Source organism: Leptonychotes weddellii, chromosome 2 (genome assembly GCF_054177405.1).
Source record: "Leptonychotes weddellii isolate Sample4059 chromosome 2, ASM5417740v2, whole genome shotgun sequence".
Taxonomy (NCBI): domain Eukaryota; kingdom Metazoa; phylum Chordata; class Mammalia; order Carnivora; family Phocidae; genus Leptonychotes; species Leptonychotes weddellii.
Genome location: NC_138370.1, coordinates 142,689,852 through 142,706,887, shown reverse-complemented (window position 1 = coordinate 142,706,887; position 17,036 = coordinate 142,689,852). Strand labels below are relative to the sequence as shown.

The 17,036-nt window shown below is 36.5% G+C and overlaps 1 protein-coding gene across 5 annotated transcripts in view; it reads left to right on the top strand.

The window, feature by feature from the left end:
- ATP10D (ATPase phospholipid transporting 10D (putative)) overlaps positions 1-17,036 on the top strand; it is a 94,901-nt gene that overhangs the window by 29,009 nt on the left and 48,856 nt on the right. For all 5 annotated transcript variants that reach the window (XM_081812414.1, XM_081812415.1, XM_081812418.1 and 2 more), the window contains 6 exons: positions 4,688-4,892; positions 6,977-7,062; positions 13,234-13,340; positions 13,619-13,750; positions 14,156-14,283; positions 14,404-14,656. In XM_081812414.1, the coding sequence (XP_081668540.1) occupies positions 4,688-4,892; positions 6,977-7,062; positions 13,234-13,340; positions 13,619-13,750; positions 14,156-14,283; positions 14,404-14,656 (911 nt within the window). The remainder of the gene's footprint in view (positions 1-4,687; positions 4,893-6,976; positions 7,063-13,233; positions 13,341-13,618; positions 13,751-14,155; positions 14,284-14,403; positions 14,657-17,036) is intronic.

Here is a 17,036-nt window from a genome sequence, read left to right as displayed (position 1 = left end):
GTGTTTCCTCTCTCACTGTGTCTCTCTCTGTCAAATAAATAAATAAAATCTTAAAAAAGAAATAAAGGTAGGTTATAAGACCATGCCTTGTCGATTTAAATAGGCTAACTTAAATTCCTATGAAATGCAAAGACATCACTTTAGAAAACAAATTATTCCTCAACAAAATTAAGGTGAAAGTATGAAGCCATTAGATTGTGCAAGCTTTTGGAAGAAGCGTATTAACATTTCTGTGCAGATAATTTGAATCTTATTTGTAATATGTGGTCTTTCACATGGTGCTTATCTTTGGGCAAGTATCTTGGGAAATAAACACTAATATAGAAATTAAACATTTAAACTTTATTATACCTCAATTAAGTTGGAATGAGCTATTATGGAAAACCTAACTTTCTCAGTATTGCCTTTCAAATAACAGCCGTTTATAAGGTTTTAAGTTTTGTTTCAAGGATAATAGAAGTGTGTTGAAAACAAAACTGGGGCACCTGGGTGGCTCAGTCGTTAAGCGTCTGCCTTCAGCTCGGGTCGTGATCCCGGGGTCCTGGGATCGAGCCCCGCATCGGGCTCCCTGCTCCGTGGGAAGCCTGCTTCTCCCTCTCCCACTCCCCATGCTTGTGTTCCTGCTCTGTGTGTGTCTCTGTCAAATAAATAAATAAAATCTTTAAAAAAAAAAGAAAACAAAACTATTAATCACTTAACAAATTTGAGTGCCTTACTGTGTTGTAGGCACTGAGAGATTGAGATTTAAAGGAAAAATAGATTAAAAAAAAAATAGATACAATGCCTTCCCTCCAGGACCCTACATTAGTTTCTGATCTTTAAAAATCACTGTATTGATTTTAGGATTTTCAATATACTGGCTGATGTTAACATTTTAGGACTATCTCATAAATTCATGAATCTTGTAAATTCATAGAATTTCATGCTTCTTAAAATAAGACTAAATATCAGTGGCCTTCTAAGGTAATCAACCTTTTGTGTGATGTTTTCAAAAGTGATGGTTCTTCAAATTCACTTTCTAATATACAACTAAAACATTTTTTATTTGGTGGTCATCAGGAAGTGACTATTCTAGCTGGAGTAAAGTCTGCTTCTTGAGAGATGGGCTCTGGAGCTACCAGCCTTGTTTTAAATCCCAGGACCACTTAGGAGCTGTGTGACTTTGAGCAAGTTACTTAATTTGCCAAAACCAGTTTTTCTTATTTATAAAGGCAGGGGGGCAGGGATCATAGTTCATTTATAGGACCAACCACATAACATTGATACAAAAATTAAATCAGCTGGTGAATATAGAGTATCTGATAAATCTTTGCTGTTGTATGCAATGATTATTCATTATTTGCTTATTATGAGTTTTTTTAGGATTTTATGGGAAAATGCTAAAAAAGTCAAAGAGAAAAATTTGTTCATAACTCTCATCTTTCTCTCTTTAAATTTGTTGAAGCAAGAAGTAGAAGTTTACATTCTCCACCCTTCCTTCTTACCTCTCCCCTTCCTCCCACTCCAGTGGAATCACAGTTAATAGTCCAGTGTGTCCCAAGGCTTATGTAGCAAAGATGTGTGATCTTGAACTCTTAAAGAAACGAAATGGGTCTAGAAGTTTGCCTGAAGGAGGAATTGTGAGAGCAATGTTCTGTCCAATGAGAGTAGTTCAGAAGCACATATAACCAAGTAGATGCACGAAATTCTAGCTGAACATTCAGCTGTGGGAGAAGAAGGTCCTTTCACTAGCTTTAATTCTTTGTTGGGTAAGGAAATATAGTCTCATTTTGAGTCTACCACAATGAAAAATCTTCAGAGCTAGTTAAATGTGGCAGAGTGAGCATTGTCACTGGCTTGCAGTTGCTTTTACACACGAGCTCTCTCTTGCCCTATGTCTTTGCATCCTGACTGATACACTGTCCCACCTTTCTTCACCTGAGTCACTCTTGGTCATCCATCAAGATTCACCTCCTCCAGGGCTAACCCCAACTATTGGCTCCCATAGTAACCTGGGCATGCATACCTCTCTCTTATGAAAGTACTGTTTGTGTCTCTATTTCTGATTTCAACCATAACTTGTATAGGGTGGTGACCATTTATTAACCATTTGTGTATTTTTAGCACCTAATGTGTAACTGGCATAAATTAAGGCCCGTAGATGTTTATTGACCTGAACTAGCTAGCTGTTGGGCAAATTAGGTATTTTTTTGAAATCCTGGTGTATACTCCAAATAGGGAAAAATGAAGTTAATTATGAAATTGGCTTCATTTAAATTTTGTTCCAATGTAGAATAAATAAACTTGTCCTTTAGAGGAATCCTACTTCTTATGTTTGAAAGAAAAATAAAATTCCTAACCCTAAGAGTCAAGTCTGTCTTCTCTTCCTATCTTTACAAATTCTTAGCAAATTTTCCTTGTAGCTTTCCTAACAGAAAAAGTAGAGGCCATGAAACATGAATTGTGTACCCCCCATTCCTTCGTGCATCATTCACATTTTCAACAACTTTCTTCTGACCTTAGATGAAGAGGCAACTCCCTTTACTGTGATAGGAATCCTTTCCTCTATGTTGTTAATCCCATTCCTTGTTTCTTTATAGCTTCCACCAGCATCCCCCACACAGTGCTCTGTCTTATACCTTGCCTGTTCCATGGACTCCTTTCCTACATCTCATGTTCATGTCCAGTTACTCTCATCCTTTGTCCTTTGACTTACCTTTCATTGCAGTGGCTGCTTTTACCCCTTATTTCCTTTCATAGCTAAACATCATGAAATATTCTACTTCTTAAACTTCCAGTCCCTCTCTGGTTCGTGGAGGTCTCACTTCCTTATTCATACTCCCAGGAACAATTTCATTCTATCAGCATTTTCCATAGTCAACAGACATCCTAATCACTGAATACCATAGGCTTTGACCCTTTGCTGCTTCACTAGGATTGCTCCCTTTTTGAAGTTTCCTTCTCTCTGGATTTCTCTGATATTACTTTCTCTGGGGTCTCCTTCCACTTCTTTATTACCTTGAAGTCTCCTTCCCTAAGGAATCTCATGTCCTTACCTGGTGTCACCTGCCCTCTATGTTCCTAGGACTTCCACATTTATATCTGTACCCATGAGCATAGGATCAGAACCCTCAAATTGCTGCACATCCTCTTTTTCACATCCCCCTTCAGATAAAAACTTTCCAATCTGAGTTTATTATCTGCCCTCTCATGCAACCAGTTGATTGAAAATTTGAGATGTGGTGAAAGGCACCATTCATCATCCCATCATACAAGTTAGAGACTGTAGAGTCATGCTTGGTAACTCCTTTACATGTAGTTCAGTCATAAAATATGGTGTAGTAAGTCCTAAAACATGTAGTTAAGTCAAAAAACCCAAATATGTCTTGAATTAATCTTCTATTTATCCCTGTTGCTGCTGCCTTCTGACCATCTTCATTCTTCTCCTGAATTATTTCAATAACTTTACATTGGTTTTTTTGGCCATTCCTACACCAAACTAGCTTGACACCCAAAGTCCATCCGTTACTCTGTCGCAGGGGTTAGTAAATGGAAGTAGTATCCCATCCTCCTTCTGGTGAACCTTGTGACTCCCCATTTTCTATGGAATGAAATCACTACTCCTAGACTTTTAGGACTGAACCTTTGAAATATGACCCATACCTATGTTTTCGGATGTTCTCTCTTACTTTCCTCCACGAAGAGTGAACGGGTGTGCACAAACACTAGGAAAAAGAATGGTAAGGACAAAATCATTGATTTGCCTTTCTCTGTGAACTAACCAACTCTTTAGGTAATCAAGGATTTCCTTTAGTTGGATTCAACCTGGTGCATTAGATATTTTGGGAAAATAAGCCCTGAAAATGTATTTCTTAGATAGCCCTTTAAGCTAAATATTTCTTGAAATAACGGATATAATTCTGTAGAGCAGAAAGTATACAAGTTTTGCCCTCAGGACTGTCTTACCAGTATTTCTATTAAGTGATAATTAGAGGTGTTAATGAGTAGTATAATAATTTTTGAAATGTTGAGTATTCATTTTATTTCATTTTTTTTTAAAAATTTTAAGATTTCATTTATTCATTTAAGAGAGAGAGACAGAGACAGAGAGAGCACACAAGCAGGGGGAGAGGCAGAGGGAGAGGGAGAAGGAGACTCCCTGCTGAGCCAGCCAGGAGCCCGATGCGGGGCTTGATTCGAGGACCGGGAGATCATGACCTGAGCCAAAGGCAGACACCCAACCATATGAGCCACCCAGGCGCCCCTCATTTTATTTTTATTTTACTTCTTTGGTGTTTTCTTTAATTCATCCTATCAGACAGGAAGCGCTGTGAGAGTAGATGTGTCTTGTGCATTTCTGGATCCTTGATACCTGACAACAGAGCAGTACCCAGGGATTGTGTTGTACGTGAATAAACCCAGCAAATGTTCATTTTATTCCAGTTACACCTCAAACAGCATAATAGTTCAAAACCTCAAAGGACAAAGGAGCTGAGAAATATGTTTTATTAGCTCAATAACTCAATTTTCAGGTGAAACAAACTCTGGAATTTAGGTTTTCTCTGGCTTCCCTTTTAACATTTAATGGATTAAAATTCACCCTAAGGCTTTAAACATGCTTTAAATTATACACAAAACTGAAAAAATAAGATTATATATGTTTCTGTCTTCATACTCTCTTTATACTTTTGTTTCCCCCCAATGTTAGGAAAGAGAAAAGATATGTCGACCAGTGCTGGAAAGATGTTGCTGTTGGGGACTTTATTCGCCTTTCCTGTAATGAGGTTATTCCTGCAGACATGGTCTTACTCTTTTCTACTGATCCAGATGGAATCTGTCACATTGAGACTTCTGGTCTTGATGGAGAGAGCAATTTAAAACAGAGGCAGGTGGTTCGAGGATATGCAGAGCAGGTAAATAATATGTTCTCAGTTGGTGACTTGTTAACATTTTCTTTTCAGAAGGTTTTCACAGGTACATATAAAGAGATTTTTAAATTCATTTTTACTATTACAAAATAGAACCCCAGAGGACTTAATCCATTTCCAGCTCTCTGTGGAAGTGTTTTATAGATAATAGGATATAATGACTTTGAAGTTCACACATTTTAGTCTGGCAATCCTATATTTTTTGGAACTGAATTAAAGGAAATGGAATTATTTTGCAATTTGGAGAGTTATTTTGCAATGGAAATAATCACCTTCTCTTCCTAGAATCTGTAATTGCATCTATACCCAGACCTTTTGAGATTCGTGTAGCTTCTCTTGGCCACAGAGCTTCTAGACCTTTCTAGACCCTGCTGTGGTGAGGGAAACAAGAACTTTAAAGTTATATTAACATGAGTTTGAATGAATTCCTGCTTTGATATTTAATTACTGTGTGACCTTGGGCAAGTCACTTATTTTATGTATCAGTTCATCTTAAAGTAGAAACAATGATGCCTGCCTCATAGCTTTGCTGTGAGATGCAAATGAAGTAATATATGTAAAAATGTCATGGATAGTGCTTACATATCAGTTTCCTTTCCCTTTCTCTGGAAACACTTGAGATGAAGTATTTTAAAATTGAATGGTCTTTTTAAACTTGCCATTTGCAACGCTGTGAATGGAGGGTATTACGCTAAGCGAAATAAGTCAGTCAGAGAAAGAAAAGTATCATGTGATCTCACTGATATGAGGAATTTGAGAAACAAGAAATAGGATCATAGGGGAAGGGAGGGAAAAATGAAACAAGGCGAAACCAGAGAGGGAGACAAACAATAAGAGACTCTTGATCTCAGGAAACAAACTGAGGGTTGCTGGAGTGGAGGGGAGTGGGAGGGATGGGGTGGCTGGGTGATGGACACTGGGGAGGGTATGTACTATGGTGAGCGTTGCGTATTATGTAAGACTGATGAATCACAGACCTGTACCCCCAAAACAAACAATACATTATATGTTAATAAAAAACTTAAAAAATAACAAGCATGCAAGTATCAAAACTAAAAAAAATAAATAATGGTCTTTTTAAAACTGAACTGTTAAGTCAGGTTTCCTTCATCTTATACTTGTAAACTAAATGCCCTAATCTTCAATAAATTTCATCATCTGATGTAACAATGGGCCATCTTTCTTTCTCTGGATTTAATTTGGATCCTGTGATTGATATGCCTCTTAGCTTGTCATTGTCACTTTTGTGAGCATTTATATAACTAAGACATTGGTAAAAATCTTATACAATTTGAGATTCTATTAAATACCACTAAGTACCTACTTTAAGGGTAATGGCAGTTGATTAGTCATCACACTTTGGATTCAGTTAAGGGTCAGTGCTCTGGAATCCCATGACCTAGTTTGCAGTCCTATTTCTAAAGACTGCCTTATGTGGAAACCTATAGCAAATTATTGATCTTCTTTGTGCTTCTCTGTCTTTATCTGTTAATTAGACCTCATTATAACACCTACCTCATGGGGTTTTAAAGAAGAAATTAATATATTTAAAGTACATAGTCGAGATTCTGGTACATCAGAAGAACTCAAAAAATTGATTAACAAATCAAATCATATGATTATATAACTCAGATTTTCCATACATTTGCCGTGATATGTTATTGCATTACAAGATATATCAATAGTATTTCTTTTATTAGGCAAACATTCATATAAAAACAAGGAAATGAGATAAAGTTCACATGGCTTATTCTTAGTGAATCTGTGCCTACGTTCTATAAAAACCCTTTGCTTATTTGCTCATTGGTTTCATCAAGCATTCTAAAATTATCATTTAATCCATTAGAGAATTTTGTAAGATGCTGATGTCCAGCTTATTTTTAAATTTTAAATACAGTGTGTTGGAATTAAATGTATATATGCTCAGAATGTCCACATATATGCTTAATGCAAATTAAGTGATATACGTAAAAATGTCATCTTTTTGACATTGAATTCTTCTTACGTTGTGATTTAAAATGTATATATAGTTATTTATTTATTTAATTAATTTATTTATTTATTTTTAGGACTCTGAAGTTGACCCAGAGAAATTCTCCAGTAAGATAAAATGTGAAAGTCCAAACAATGACCTCAACAGATTCCGAGGCTATCTGTGAGTGATACATGACTTACCTTCGTTGGTGTGAGTGGAATTGTTTATTGCAGTTATATTTAACTCAATAAAATATATGTGTCCATATATCCAAGTTAAATCACCAAAGACCATGTGTTTAGCCATCTATTAATTTAGCTTTATTTTAATCATTTAAATATTTACTTATGTATGATTTAAAAACAACAACAAAAGCTTGTTCTCAAAATAATTATAAAGTCTCTGTCAGTAGCGTAAGAAAGTACCCTTTTGTAAGGGTAGCTAGAATTTGAGGTCTTACCTAATTTCAGGTCTGGGGTTGGCCACTTTAGTGCTTTATGCCTTGAACCAAGTTATTTATTCTTTTTCATCTTCAGTTTCCTGATTTTTAAGAGGAGATAATTAGACCTACTTCATAGTGGTGATCTGAAGAGAAAATGGTAGAGAAAATTTCCAACTCCAGAGTTATTCTGATACCAAAGCATACAAAGACATATAAGGAAAGATCAATATTCTTCATGAACATAGATGTAAAAATTCTACACAAAATTATAGCAAGTCAAATCCAACAATGTGTAAAAAGGATAATACATCATGACCCAGTGGGACCTATCTCAAAAATTCAGGTTGGTTTAATATTAGAAAAAAATCACATGATGTAATTCACCATATTAACAAGCCGTAATTAACAAATTGTAAAAGAAAAACCAAGTGATCATCTCATAGATGCAAAGCATTTGACAAAATCTAACTCCTGTTCTTGCAAACTGGAAATAGAAAGGAACTCTCTCAACCTGATAAAGGGCATCTATGAAGAACCTGCATTTAGAATCATTCTTAATAATGCAAGACTAAATGCTTTTAAATGTTTTTTCCCCTAAGATCAGGAACAAGACATGGTTATTCACTTTTACCACTTTTATTCAAGATTGTGCTGCAGGTTCTAGCTAGTGCAGTCAGGCAAGAAAAGGAAATAAAAGTTATCAATAAGAAAGAAGTAAAACTGTCTTTTATTTGTAGATGGTTTGATGTTCTTTGTGGAAAATCTGATAAAATTTATAAGAATTTAATAGGTGAGTTTGACAGTGTTGTAGGAAGCGTCAATATACAGAAATCAATTGTATTTCTATATATTAGCAATAAACAACCAGATACTGAAATTTTTCCAAATACAACTTATAATAGCATCAGAAAAAATTAAATACCTGAGGATAATTCTGACAAAAGATGTGAAACACTTGCACACTCAAAACCATGGAACACTGCTGGGAGAAATTAAAGACCTAAATAGTTGGAGAGAGATATGTTGTTCATGGGTTGAAAGACACAATATTCTTAGGATGTCAGTTTGTCTCCAAATTGATCTGTGGATTCAGTGTAATCCCAATCAAAATTCCAGCATGGTTTGGGTTTTTGTTTTTGGTTTTTTTTGGTCTTTTTCTAAAAGAAGTAGACAAGTTTATTCTAAAAATTTATATGGGGTTGCAAAGGACCCATATTAACTTAAAACAACTTTGAAAAAGAACAGAGTGGGAGGGCTAACACCACCTGATTTCAAGACGTCTTGTAAAGGTACAATAATCAAGTTAGTGTCGTTTTGGCATAAAGAGAGACCAGTAGGTCAGAAGAGATTGAAAGATTATAGAGTCCAGAAATTGATCCACACATTCACAGTCAGCTGGTTTTTGTTATCCATAAATGTGCCTTTGACAAAGGTACACAAGCAATTTAGTAAAGAAAGATTACTGTTTTCAACAAATGGTGCTATAACAATTGGATGTCCAAATTCTAAAAAATAAACGTCAAGCCATACCTCTCACTGTGTAAAAAACTTAACCAAAAATGGAGCCTATGATTAAATGTAAACATAAGATTAGAAACTCCTTACACATAGAGGAAACATAAGGGAAATCTTTGATACCTTAGGTTAGGCAAAGATTTCTTGGATACAACACCCAAAGCACAATCCATAAAAGGCCAAAAATAGAAAAAAGAACTTCATCAAAATTAAAACCATTTTCTCTTCAACAACACAGTTAAGTGAATGAGAAGATAAGTCACAGACTGGAGGAAAATATTCGCAATGCATGTATCGGACATAGGACTTGTGTTCAGAATACATAAAGACATCTCAAAACTGAGCAATAAGAAAACAATATGGTTTTTTAAATGGTAAAAAAGTTTGAACAGACACTTCACCAAAAAAAAGACACTTCATATGTAGATGACAAATAGCTATGGGAAAAGATATACATTAAAACCACAGAGCTACAACTGCTAAAAAAGACCCACGAATAGAAGTGCTGGTGAGAATGTAGAGGAACCCGAGCACTCAGATACCACCTGTGGGGATATATAAAGTACAGTCGCTTTAAACAATTTGGAAGTTTCTTGTAAAGTTAAACATATGTCGGGGCGCCTGGGTGGCTCAGTTGGTTAAGCGACTGCCTTCAGCTCAGGTCATGATCCTGGAGTCCCGGGATCGAGTCCCGCATCGGGCTCCCTGCTCAGCGGGGAGTCTGCTTCTCCCTCTGACCCTCCCCCCTCTCATGTACTCGCTCTCTCTCATTCTCTCTCTCTCAAATAAATAAAATCTTTAAAAAAAAAAAAAAGTTAAACATATGTCCACTGTATGATTTGGCTATCCCACTCCTAGGTAGTTACCTAAGAGAAAATAAAACATTTCTTCATACAGAAACCTGCACACAAATATTCATAGCAGCTTTATTTGTGAGACTCCAGAACTGGAAACAACCCAAATGTCCATCAGCAGGTGAATGGATAACCAAATTGGATATCCATACCATGTAATACTACTCAGCAAAAAGGAATTCACTGGTGATACATGCAAGAACATGGATGTATCTCAGAATATCACACTGAGTGAAAGAAGCCAGGTGGAAAAGAATATATACTATATGATTTGATTTATATAATTTCTTGAAAACAAAAGCTAATTTATAGTGATGGAAAGCAGATTAATGAGTGCCTTAACCAAATTTCTGAAACCGGAGTCCTGGTCTACCTTGTCAGCCTCTGTCTTCATCCACACTGGACATGATTTTTTTCTTAACGGACACACTGGAGACATCTTTTGCTGCTGTGGGTACTCAGTCTTGCCCTAGAGCCCTTACCTAGCTCTAGGGCCCCACTAACCTCCTGATTCTCCTAATTATCACTTGCCTCCAGATTCTGTGATGCCATGTTTGCCTGCTCTTTGTTTTTTTCCATTCAAGATGGGCTCCCCTGATGTATGTCTGCTTCAAGTGTGGTGCCTTACTTTCTGATTAGCCTGGTCTAACCACTGGAATTGCCTTCCTCTTGGAATCCACATCCAAAAGATGTTCTCAGCTTCCTCTCACTCCCTGAGATTCTGTCTTCCTCAGTGATTGGACTTCTCTGGGTCTGCTCTGTTAATGCCTCTGTTGAGAACTGGCTTCAGCAACTTGCAGGGAAGCATTGAATGAGTCAGCTCAGGTAGATACAGTGATTTTATGTGGAGTTATTTTTACCCACGAAACTAGCTCCTTATCCCTTTCCTGCTTTGTGGTCTGTTTTCTAAAATCAACAAAAATTGAGGGACGCCTGGGTGGCTCAGTCAGTTAAGCGTCTGCCTTCAGCTCAGGTCATCATCCCAGGGTCCTGGGATCGACTCCCGCATCAGGCTCCTTGCTCAGCAGGGAGCCTGCTTCTCCCTCTGCCTGCCACTCCCACTGCTTGTGCTCTCTCTCTGTCTCTCTCTCTTACAAATAAAATCTTAAAAAAAAAATCAAAAATTGAGATGCTCAAGCTCACTTTCTACATGGTGATTTCTCTGGTCTTACTCTCAGGTGGAACTGACGTTCTCCCTATTTGTGCCCACAGTGCATGCTGAATATCGATTTCTATCATAATATCTATAATAATTTTATTATACTTACATATTTCTCTATCAATTACCTCCCCGTAGACCACAGGAGCCACGACTGTGTGTGTTTTTCCATTCCCAGCATCTGAGCAGGACTGCTGGGCAGTGGCAGATGTTACCTAGCTTCTTCAATGGATAAGAGCTCTATGTGGACAGTCAGTGCTTCATATAGAGTCCAAAGGTCCCATGTCATAAGTGCCAAATATATACCTGTCAAGTGCAGGACCTGTTTAATGTTTGGGCAGACGCAGTAAGGATAGGAGTTAGGCTTTGATCTAATGATAGTAACCTAGAGTGATGTAATCGTGAAAAATAAGGATCCCAGGGGGAAAAAAAATCTAAAATCTTACTGAGGAACTTTGGAAATGCTTGTGTATATTAAATCTGTTCCTATAAAGGTTCTAGGGATAATGAATGCTATACTGATGAGCATTGTGTGGTGTTTGCCTGGGAATACTACATGGAAATGTGAATGTTGGGACTTAAATTCTTCATCTATAAAACCAGGAAGTAGAATTAAATTAAACCCAAGGACACTGCTGACCCTGACTATGACTCCATGGTTGTCTCTTTGTACATAAAACCACATATATGAAGGAATGTAAACATATATCTCTTAGTATAAGGTGTTTACAAATATAGAAATGAAGGAACAATTCGATTTTTTTTTGTCCTTTAAGGTATGAAACCTTCTTTGAAGAGTTATTTTTCCAGATAGCAAGGATGCCAGATACAGGGACTATTTTCCTATATGTAAGAAAAAAGAAAAACTTACTGACCGAAGTATTTTGCTTAGAAAACAGTCTAATTTTAATGCTGAAATGAAGTGGGCATTTTCAAAATAGGTGAAATACATTACTTTTTGCTTATTTAAGAAAAATTTCCAGTTATTTTTCTCTGTATTTTTGCCACTATCATAACTTAAGTAGTTACTTTGATAATTTTTAAATTGTTTATTGCAGAACATTTCAAGCATGCAAAAGCAGAAAGAAAAATGTAATGAGCACTCACGGGCTAATTTTGCCAACTTTGTTTTAATTATCTTCCTATTTCTTCCCCATTAGCATTTCAGTGTAACTACTTCACTGTGAACACATAGCAGTAAAGGACCAGAGCCGTAACATCATTATCACACCTAACTAAATTAAGAACAATTTCTTGATATCATTTAATACCTAGTTTTTGTTCAGATTTGTCCACTTATCTCAAAAAATTTTTTGTAGTCAGTACAGCGTAACCAGGATCAGAATAAGGTCTGCCCATTTCATTTGGTTGACATGTCTCTAAATTTTCCCTCCCAAGAAATTAGGTCATTTAGCTGGTAGAATTTACCCCTTTCTAGACTGAGCTGATTGCCTTCTTCCTGAGTTGAGACCTCCCTGCTTCTCCCTGTGCCCCCCTGCCATCCATTTGTTGAATAAGCCAGGTCATTTTGGCTGCGGTTTATACTGCACTTAGATTTGGCCCACTGCATCCTTGGGGTCGTGGTGAACACTGTTTTTTTTTTTTTCTGGCCCTCTGACTTCCTGTAAACTGTCCAGGGGCACCTTCGAATCTGATGAAAGAAATAGTTTCTCTTTCTACCAAGATAGACGTAGATATCCACACATACGTACACGCAGGAAATATTGCATACAGTTTCAGAGGCTTCACAGATCTCTTGATGCCGCAGACCCCAGGTTGATTTGCGGTTACAGAGGCTTGATTAGGATCCTGTGGAGACATGTGCTTCTATTCCATACCATCTGGAGGCCCATGATGTCCCTTGTCCCATCGGTAGTTCTGTTAAGATTGGTGTTCTCAGCCTTATCCTTTCATTATAAAATTCCTCATCAGTGTGTCACCTAATGATTTTAGCAGCCACAGGTTACCATTGCCTAGAACAATCCTTGATTCCATCTGGGTTGGAAGGAGTAACTTCCTAATTCTATCAAGAACTTTTCCCTTGTCTATTACTAAGTTACCCTGAAATACAGTTTGTACGAGAGTAACATTTCCTTATTTGGAATATTTTTGAGTTTTTGTGGTGCTAGAAGTTGACAAACAGTGAATAGTAGAAAACAATGGTAGTTGAAACTTGTTGCATCTTTCTCTGCGCCAAAGCAAAATAACAAAAGCAAATGGCCCAGAGATTTGAAACCTTTCTTCTGAACCACTCGAATTAATACTCCCAGTCAAGAAAACTCAAAATCCATGATTTTTATTTTTACATCCTCATTTTTGCTATTTATTTTCCCCCCACTTTTGCTAAGTGAAAATGAATCTCTGTGCTGTCTTTCTTATAGAGAACATCCCAACAAAGAACACGTGGGTCTCAGTAAAGAAAATTTATTACTTAGAGGATGCACCATTAGAAACACAGAGGCTGTTGTGGGCATTGTGGTTTACGCAGGTCAGTGACACTTCTCATTTTCACTGTTGTCTCCTCTGTGTTTTTCTTCAAGTTAACATTTTCCATTTATTCAAAATGCAGTTTACAAAAGCAGAAAGGAAATTTTGTCTTGATAAACTTAATCCTTGGTCTCTGTTTTTCTAAATGGATCACAAAAGCAAACTAAATTAGCAAAATATATTATGCAGCTTCTCTTTGTATCTGTCACAGAGATTTAAAAATTTGGTATTTGCTCTCTGGCTTTAATTTGCACATTTTCTGACATGTTACCTATGTAGGCCATGAAACCAAAGCAATGCTGAACAACAGTGGTCCAAGGTATAAGCGCAGCAAATTAGAAAGAAGAGCAAATACAGATGTCCTCTGGTGTGTCCTACTTTTGGTTGTGATGTGTTTAACTGGTGCATTGGGTAGGTAAAATATGATTTTTTTATACTGACATCTTTTCATCAAGATCTCTATTTAAAAGTATTTAATTTTTGAAATATTTATGAATATTTGACTTCTGCAAAGGAGATTATTTGCCAATAATTTTTTCCATCAGATCTTTATCTTTCTCATTCTGTGATCTGAAAGGCATTAATGTTGATTATATCCAGCTACATGTGGCCACAGTAGGAAAGGGACCTGGGAAGAGATTTAAAGAGAGACTGAGACAGGAGAATGTGGAGCCTTTTTGCATTTCAGTTTGTTTTCAAAAATAAACAATTGGTGTTCAACCAAAATAAATACTTTTATTCCTCTTTAGGAATGAAATTCTATATTTACATAATACATATGTAGCATCCTTTTCATGTCTGTGTGTTTTTTGAAAGGTCATGGAATCTGGTTGAGTAGATATGAAAACATAATGTTTTTTAATATCCCTGAGCCTGATGGACATGTCATATCACCAGTGTTGGCAGGATTCTATATGTTTTGGACCATGATCATTTTGTTACAGGTAATTTCTGTTGAGCTCATCATAGAATTTTAAGATCTTTGTTACTTACCCAAGTATATTTGGTTTCTCAAACTTTCTTTCCGCTCTCTAACATTTTTTAAATTACTTGGTTCCTCTTAGGTCTTGATTCCCATTTCTCTCTACGTTTCCATTGAAATTGTGAAGCTCGGACAGATATATTTTATACAAAGTGATGTGGATTTCTACAATGAGAAGATGGATTCCACTGTTCAGTGCCGAGCCCTGAACATCACCGAGGATCTTGGACAGATTCAGTACCTCTTTTCTGATAAGACAGGAACTCTCACTGAGAATAAGATGGTTTTCCGAAGATGTAGTGTGGCAGGGTTTGATTACTGCCATGAAGAAAATGGTGAGTGTTGGGTTTCTATGAAAACCAACCCTAAGATTGGTCTTTTTTGGCACCCAGTTAAAGGTCTGATAATTCTAGCATACAGGTGCTATATTTAAGCATTAGGTACTTAACTCATCAAAAGAGGCATTAAGCGTCATTGTTGTTCTTCCAAAAGTTAGTAGGTCAAGGTCAAGGAGTCTACTGCCATAGTTTCTTTAAAAGGAAAGTAAATTACTACTAGTAGTAGAAGGTTGGAGATGAGGTACAGTGAGAATACAGTATTATAGATAGTTGTGAGAATCTAATGAAACTATGACCATCTCCCTAAGAAATATTTTGAATCTAATGAATCTAATGAAACTCTGGACCATCTCCCTAAGAAATATTTTGAATCTAATGAATCTAATGAAATTATGGACCATCTCCCTAAGAAATATTTTGAAAATAATTCCAAAGGGAGGGGCTACAGCCCCCCCTTTAACCCATCACATCATCGTTTAGCCCATAGATACCATCAATTCTTGGTTAAGAACACCTAGAAATATGATGAGCTAAACATCTGAAGCTACGGAAGTAAATATACAAATTGCAAGTTTTCTTTAAAGAATTGAACTACATTAATTTTGTTATTTACAAAAGTAATGTACACTCCTATGAAAATGTTTCTGAGAAGTATCCATAACTAATTAAAAACCTTACTCTCTAGAGGTTAACCACCATTAACAATTTGATGAATATATAACTCTCCCTATTCTTTTATATGTGAACATATATATTTGCACATTTTCCCTTTTATAAGTTAGAACATGTTATAATTTTTTTTTTTTTTGCAGTTTTCTTCTTTTATTCAACAATAGCTCATGGACTTTTTTTCTGAGTCCGCTCATAACATTAAGTGCATAGTATTGCATTGTATGTGGTCAAGCTTACTTTGCTATTGTAACAATACTTGCAATGAACTTACTCAGTTATCACTTACTCATTCAACATAAATTTTGTGAGCCCCGAATATGTGGCAAAAGTCCCTTGATCTCATGTAGCTTTTAGAGTCTGAGGCAAGGAGATAGTATTAAAGATTATGATATGTAAAAGAAAATTCATCATGTAATATGCATTTTTGTACATACATGTTTGTACATATCTTATTTTTATAAGATACATTTCTAGAAGTGGTATTGGCTCCAGAGGTATGCACATATAAAATTATTATAGATCCTACAAAATTTATATCTAAAATATTGTGCTAATTTACATTCCCACCACCCAGAAAAACAATACCCATTTTTCACACCAGCCATAATGGGATGAAGTTATTCTTTTTAATCTCTGTGATATTTGTAGACTCAGCACTTCATTGTCTTAATTTGTCTCTGATGAGCAGTGAGATGCTTAACTTTTTATATGTTTATTGGCTTTTTGAATTTCCTTGGTAAAGTGATCATTTCCTTTTCCTATTTTCCAAATGAGCTTCTCTTCGTCATCTGTAGGAAGATTTTATCTATTAAGGCAGGACTGGCGTTCAGCTCGTTGTTCAGTCTAGGTTGTCTGTGGCCACTGTGCATTTTCATTTGTGCACTTGTATTGAACTAAATGTTAAATAATTTGACGCTGTGATACTATCCTTCTGTATGTGACGAGTATTTTCCTGGTTCATCATTTATCACTGTATTAGTTTTCTATTGTCACATAACAAATTACGACAGATTTAGTGGCTTTAAACAACACAGATATACCGTATCATAGCTTTTGTGGGGCTAGAGCCTGGGTGTGGGATGGCGACATCCTCCCTTAAGGGTCTGTCACCAAGCTGAAATGTAGGTGTCAGATGGGACTGTGGTCTTATCCGAGGCTCAGGGTCCTCTTCATAGTTCCCTTGTCTTTGGCAGAATTCAGAGGCTTAAGGTTGTAGGACTGAAGTCCCTGCTGTCGTGCTAGCTGTCAGTCTGGGACCGTTCTGAGCTTCTCGAGGTGGCCCACCGTTTCTTACCACATGGCCTCTCCATAGCCTCACAGTTTGCTTCTTCAAGGCCAGCAGCAGAATCTCTAGCTTTGAATTTCTCTGACCTCAAGGAAAGTACTGTGACCCTTCTTTTTACCTGATGAGGTCAGATCTACCTAGGATAGTCTTCTTTTAGATTAATTCAGATTGAGCTGGTTAGCTGCTTGATTACATCTGCAAAATCCTTCCACATTTCCATATAACATAATTTAATCACAGAAGTGAAACCCCATTGTACCCAGAAGGTGTATACATCAGGGGGACCGGAAATTTGGGAGCCATCTTAGAATTCTGTCTAGCACGGTCTCTTAGGGTGTTTCTACTTGTCAGAATTTTTATATGTTTATTAAATCTTGTCAGTTGTTATGAATATTAATAAGATTATGAATATTATAATTT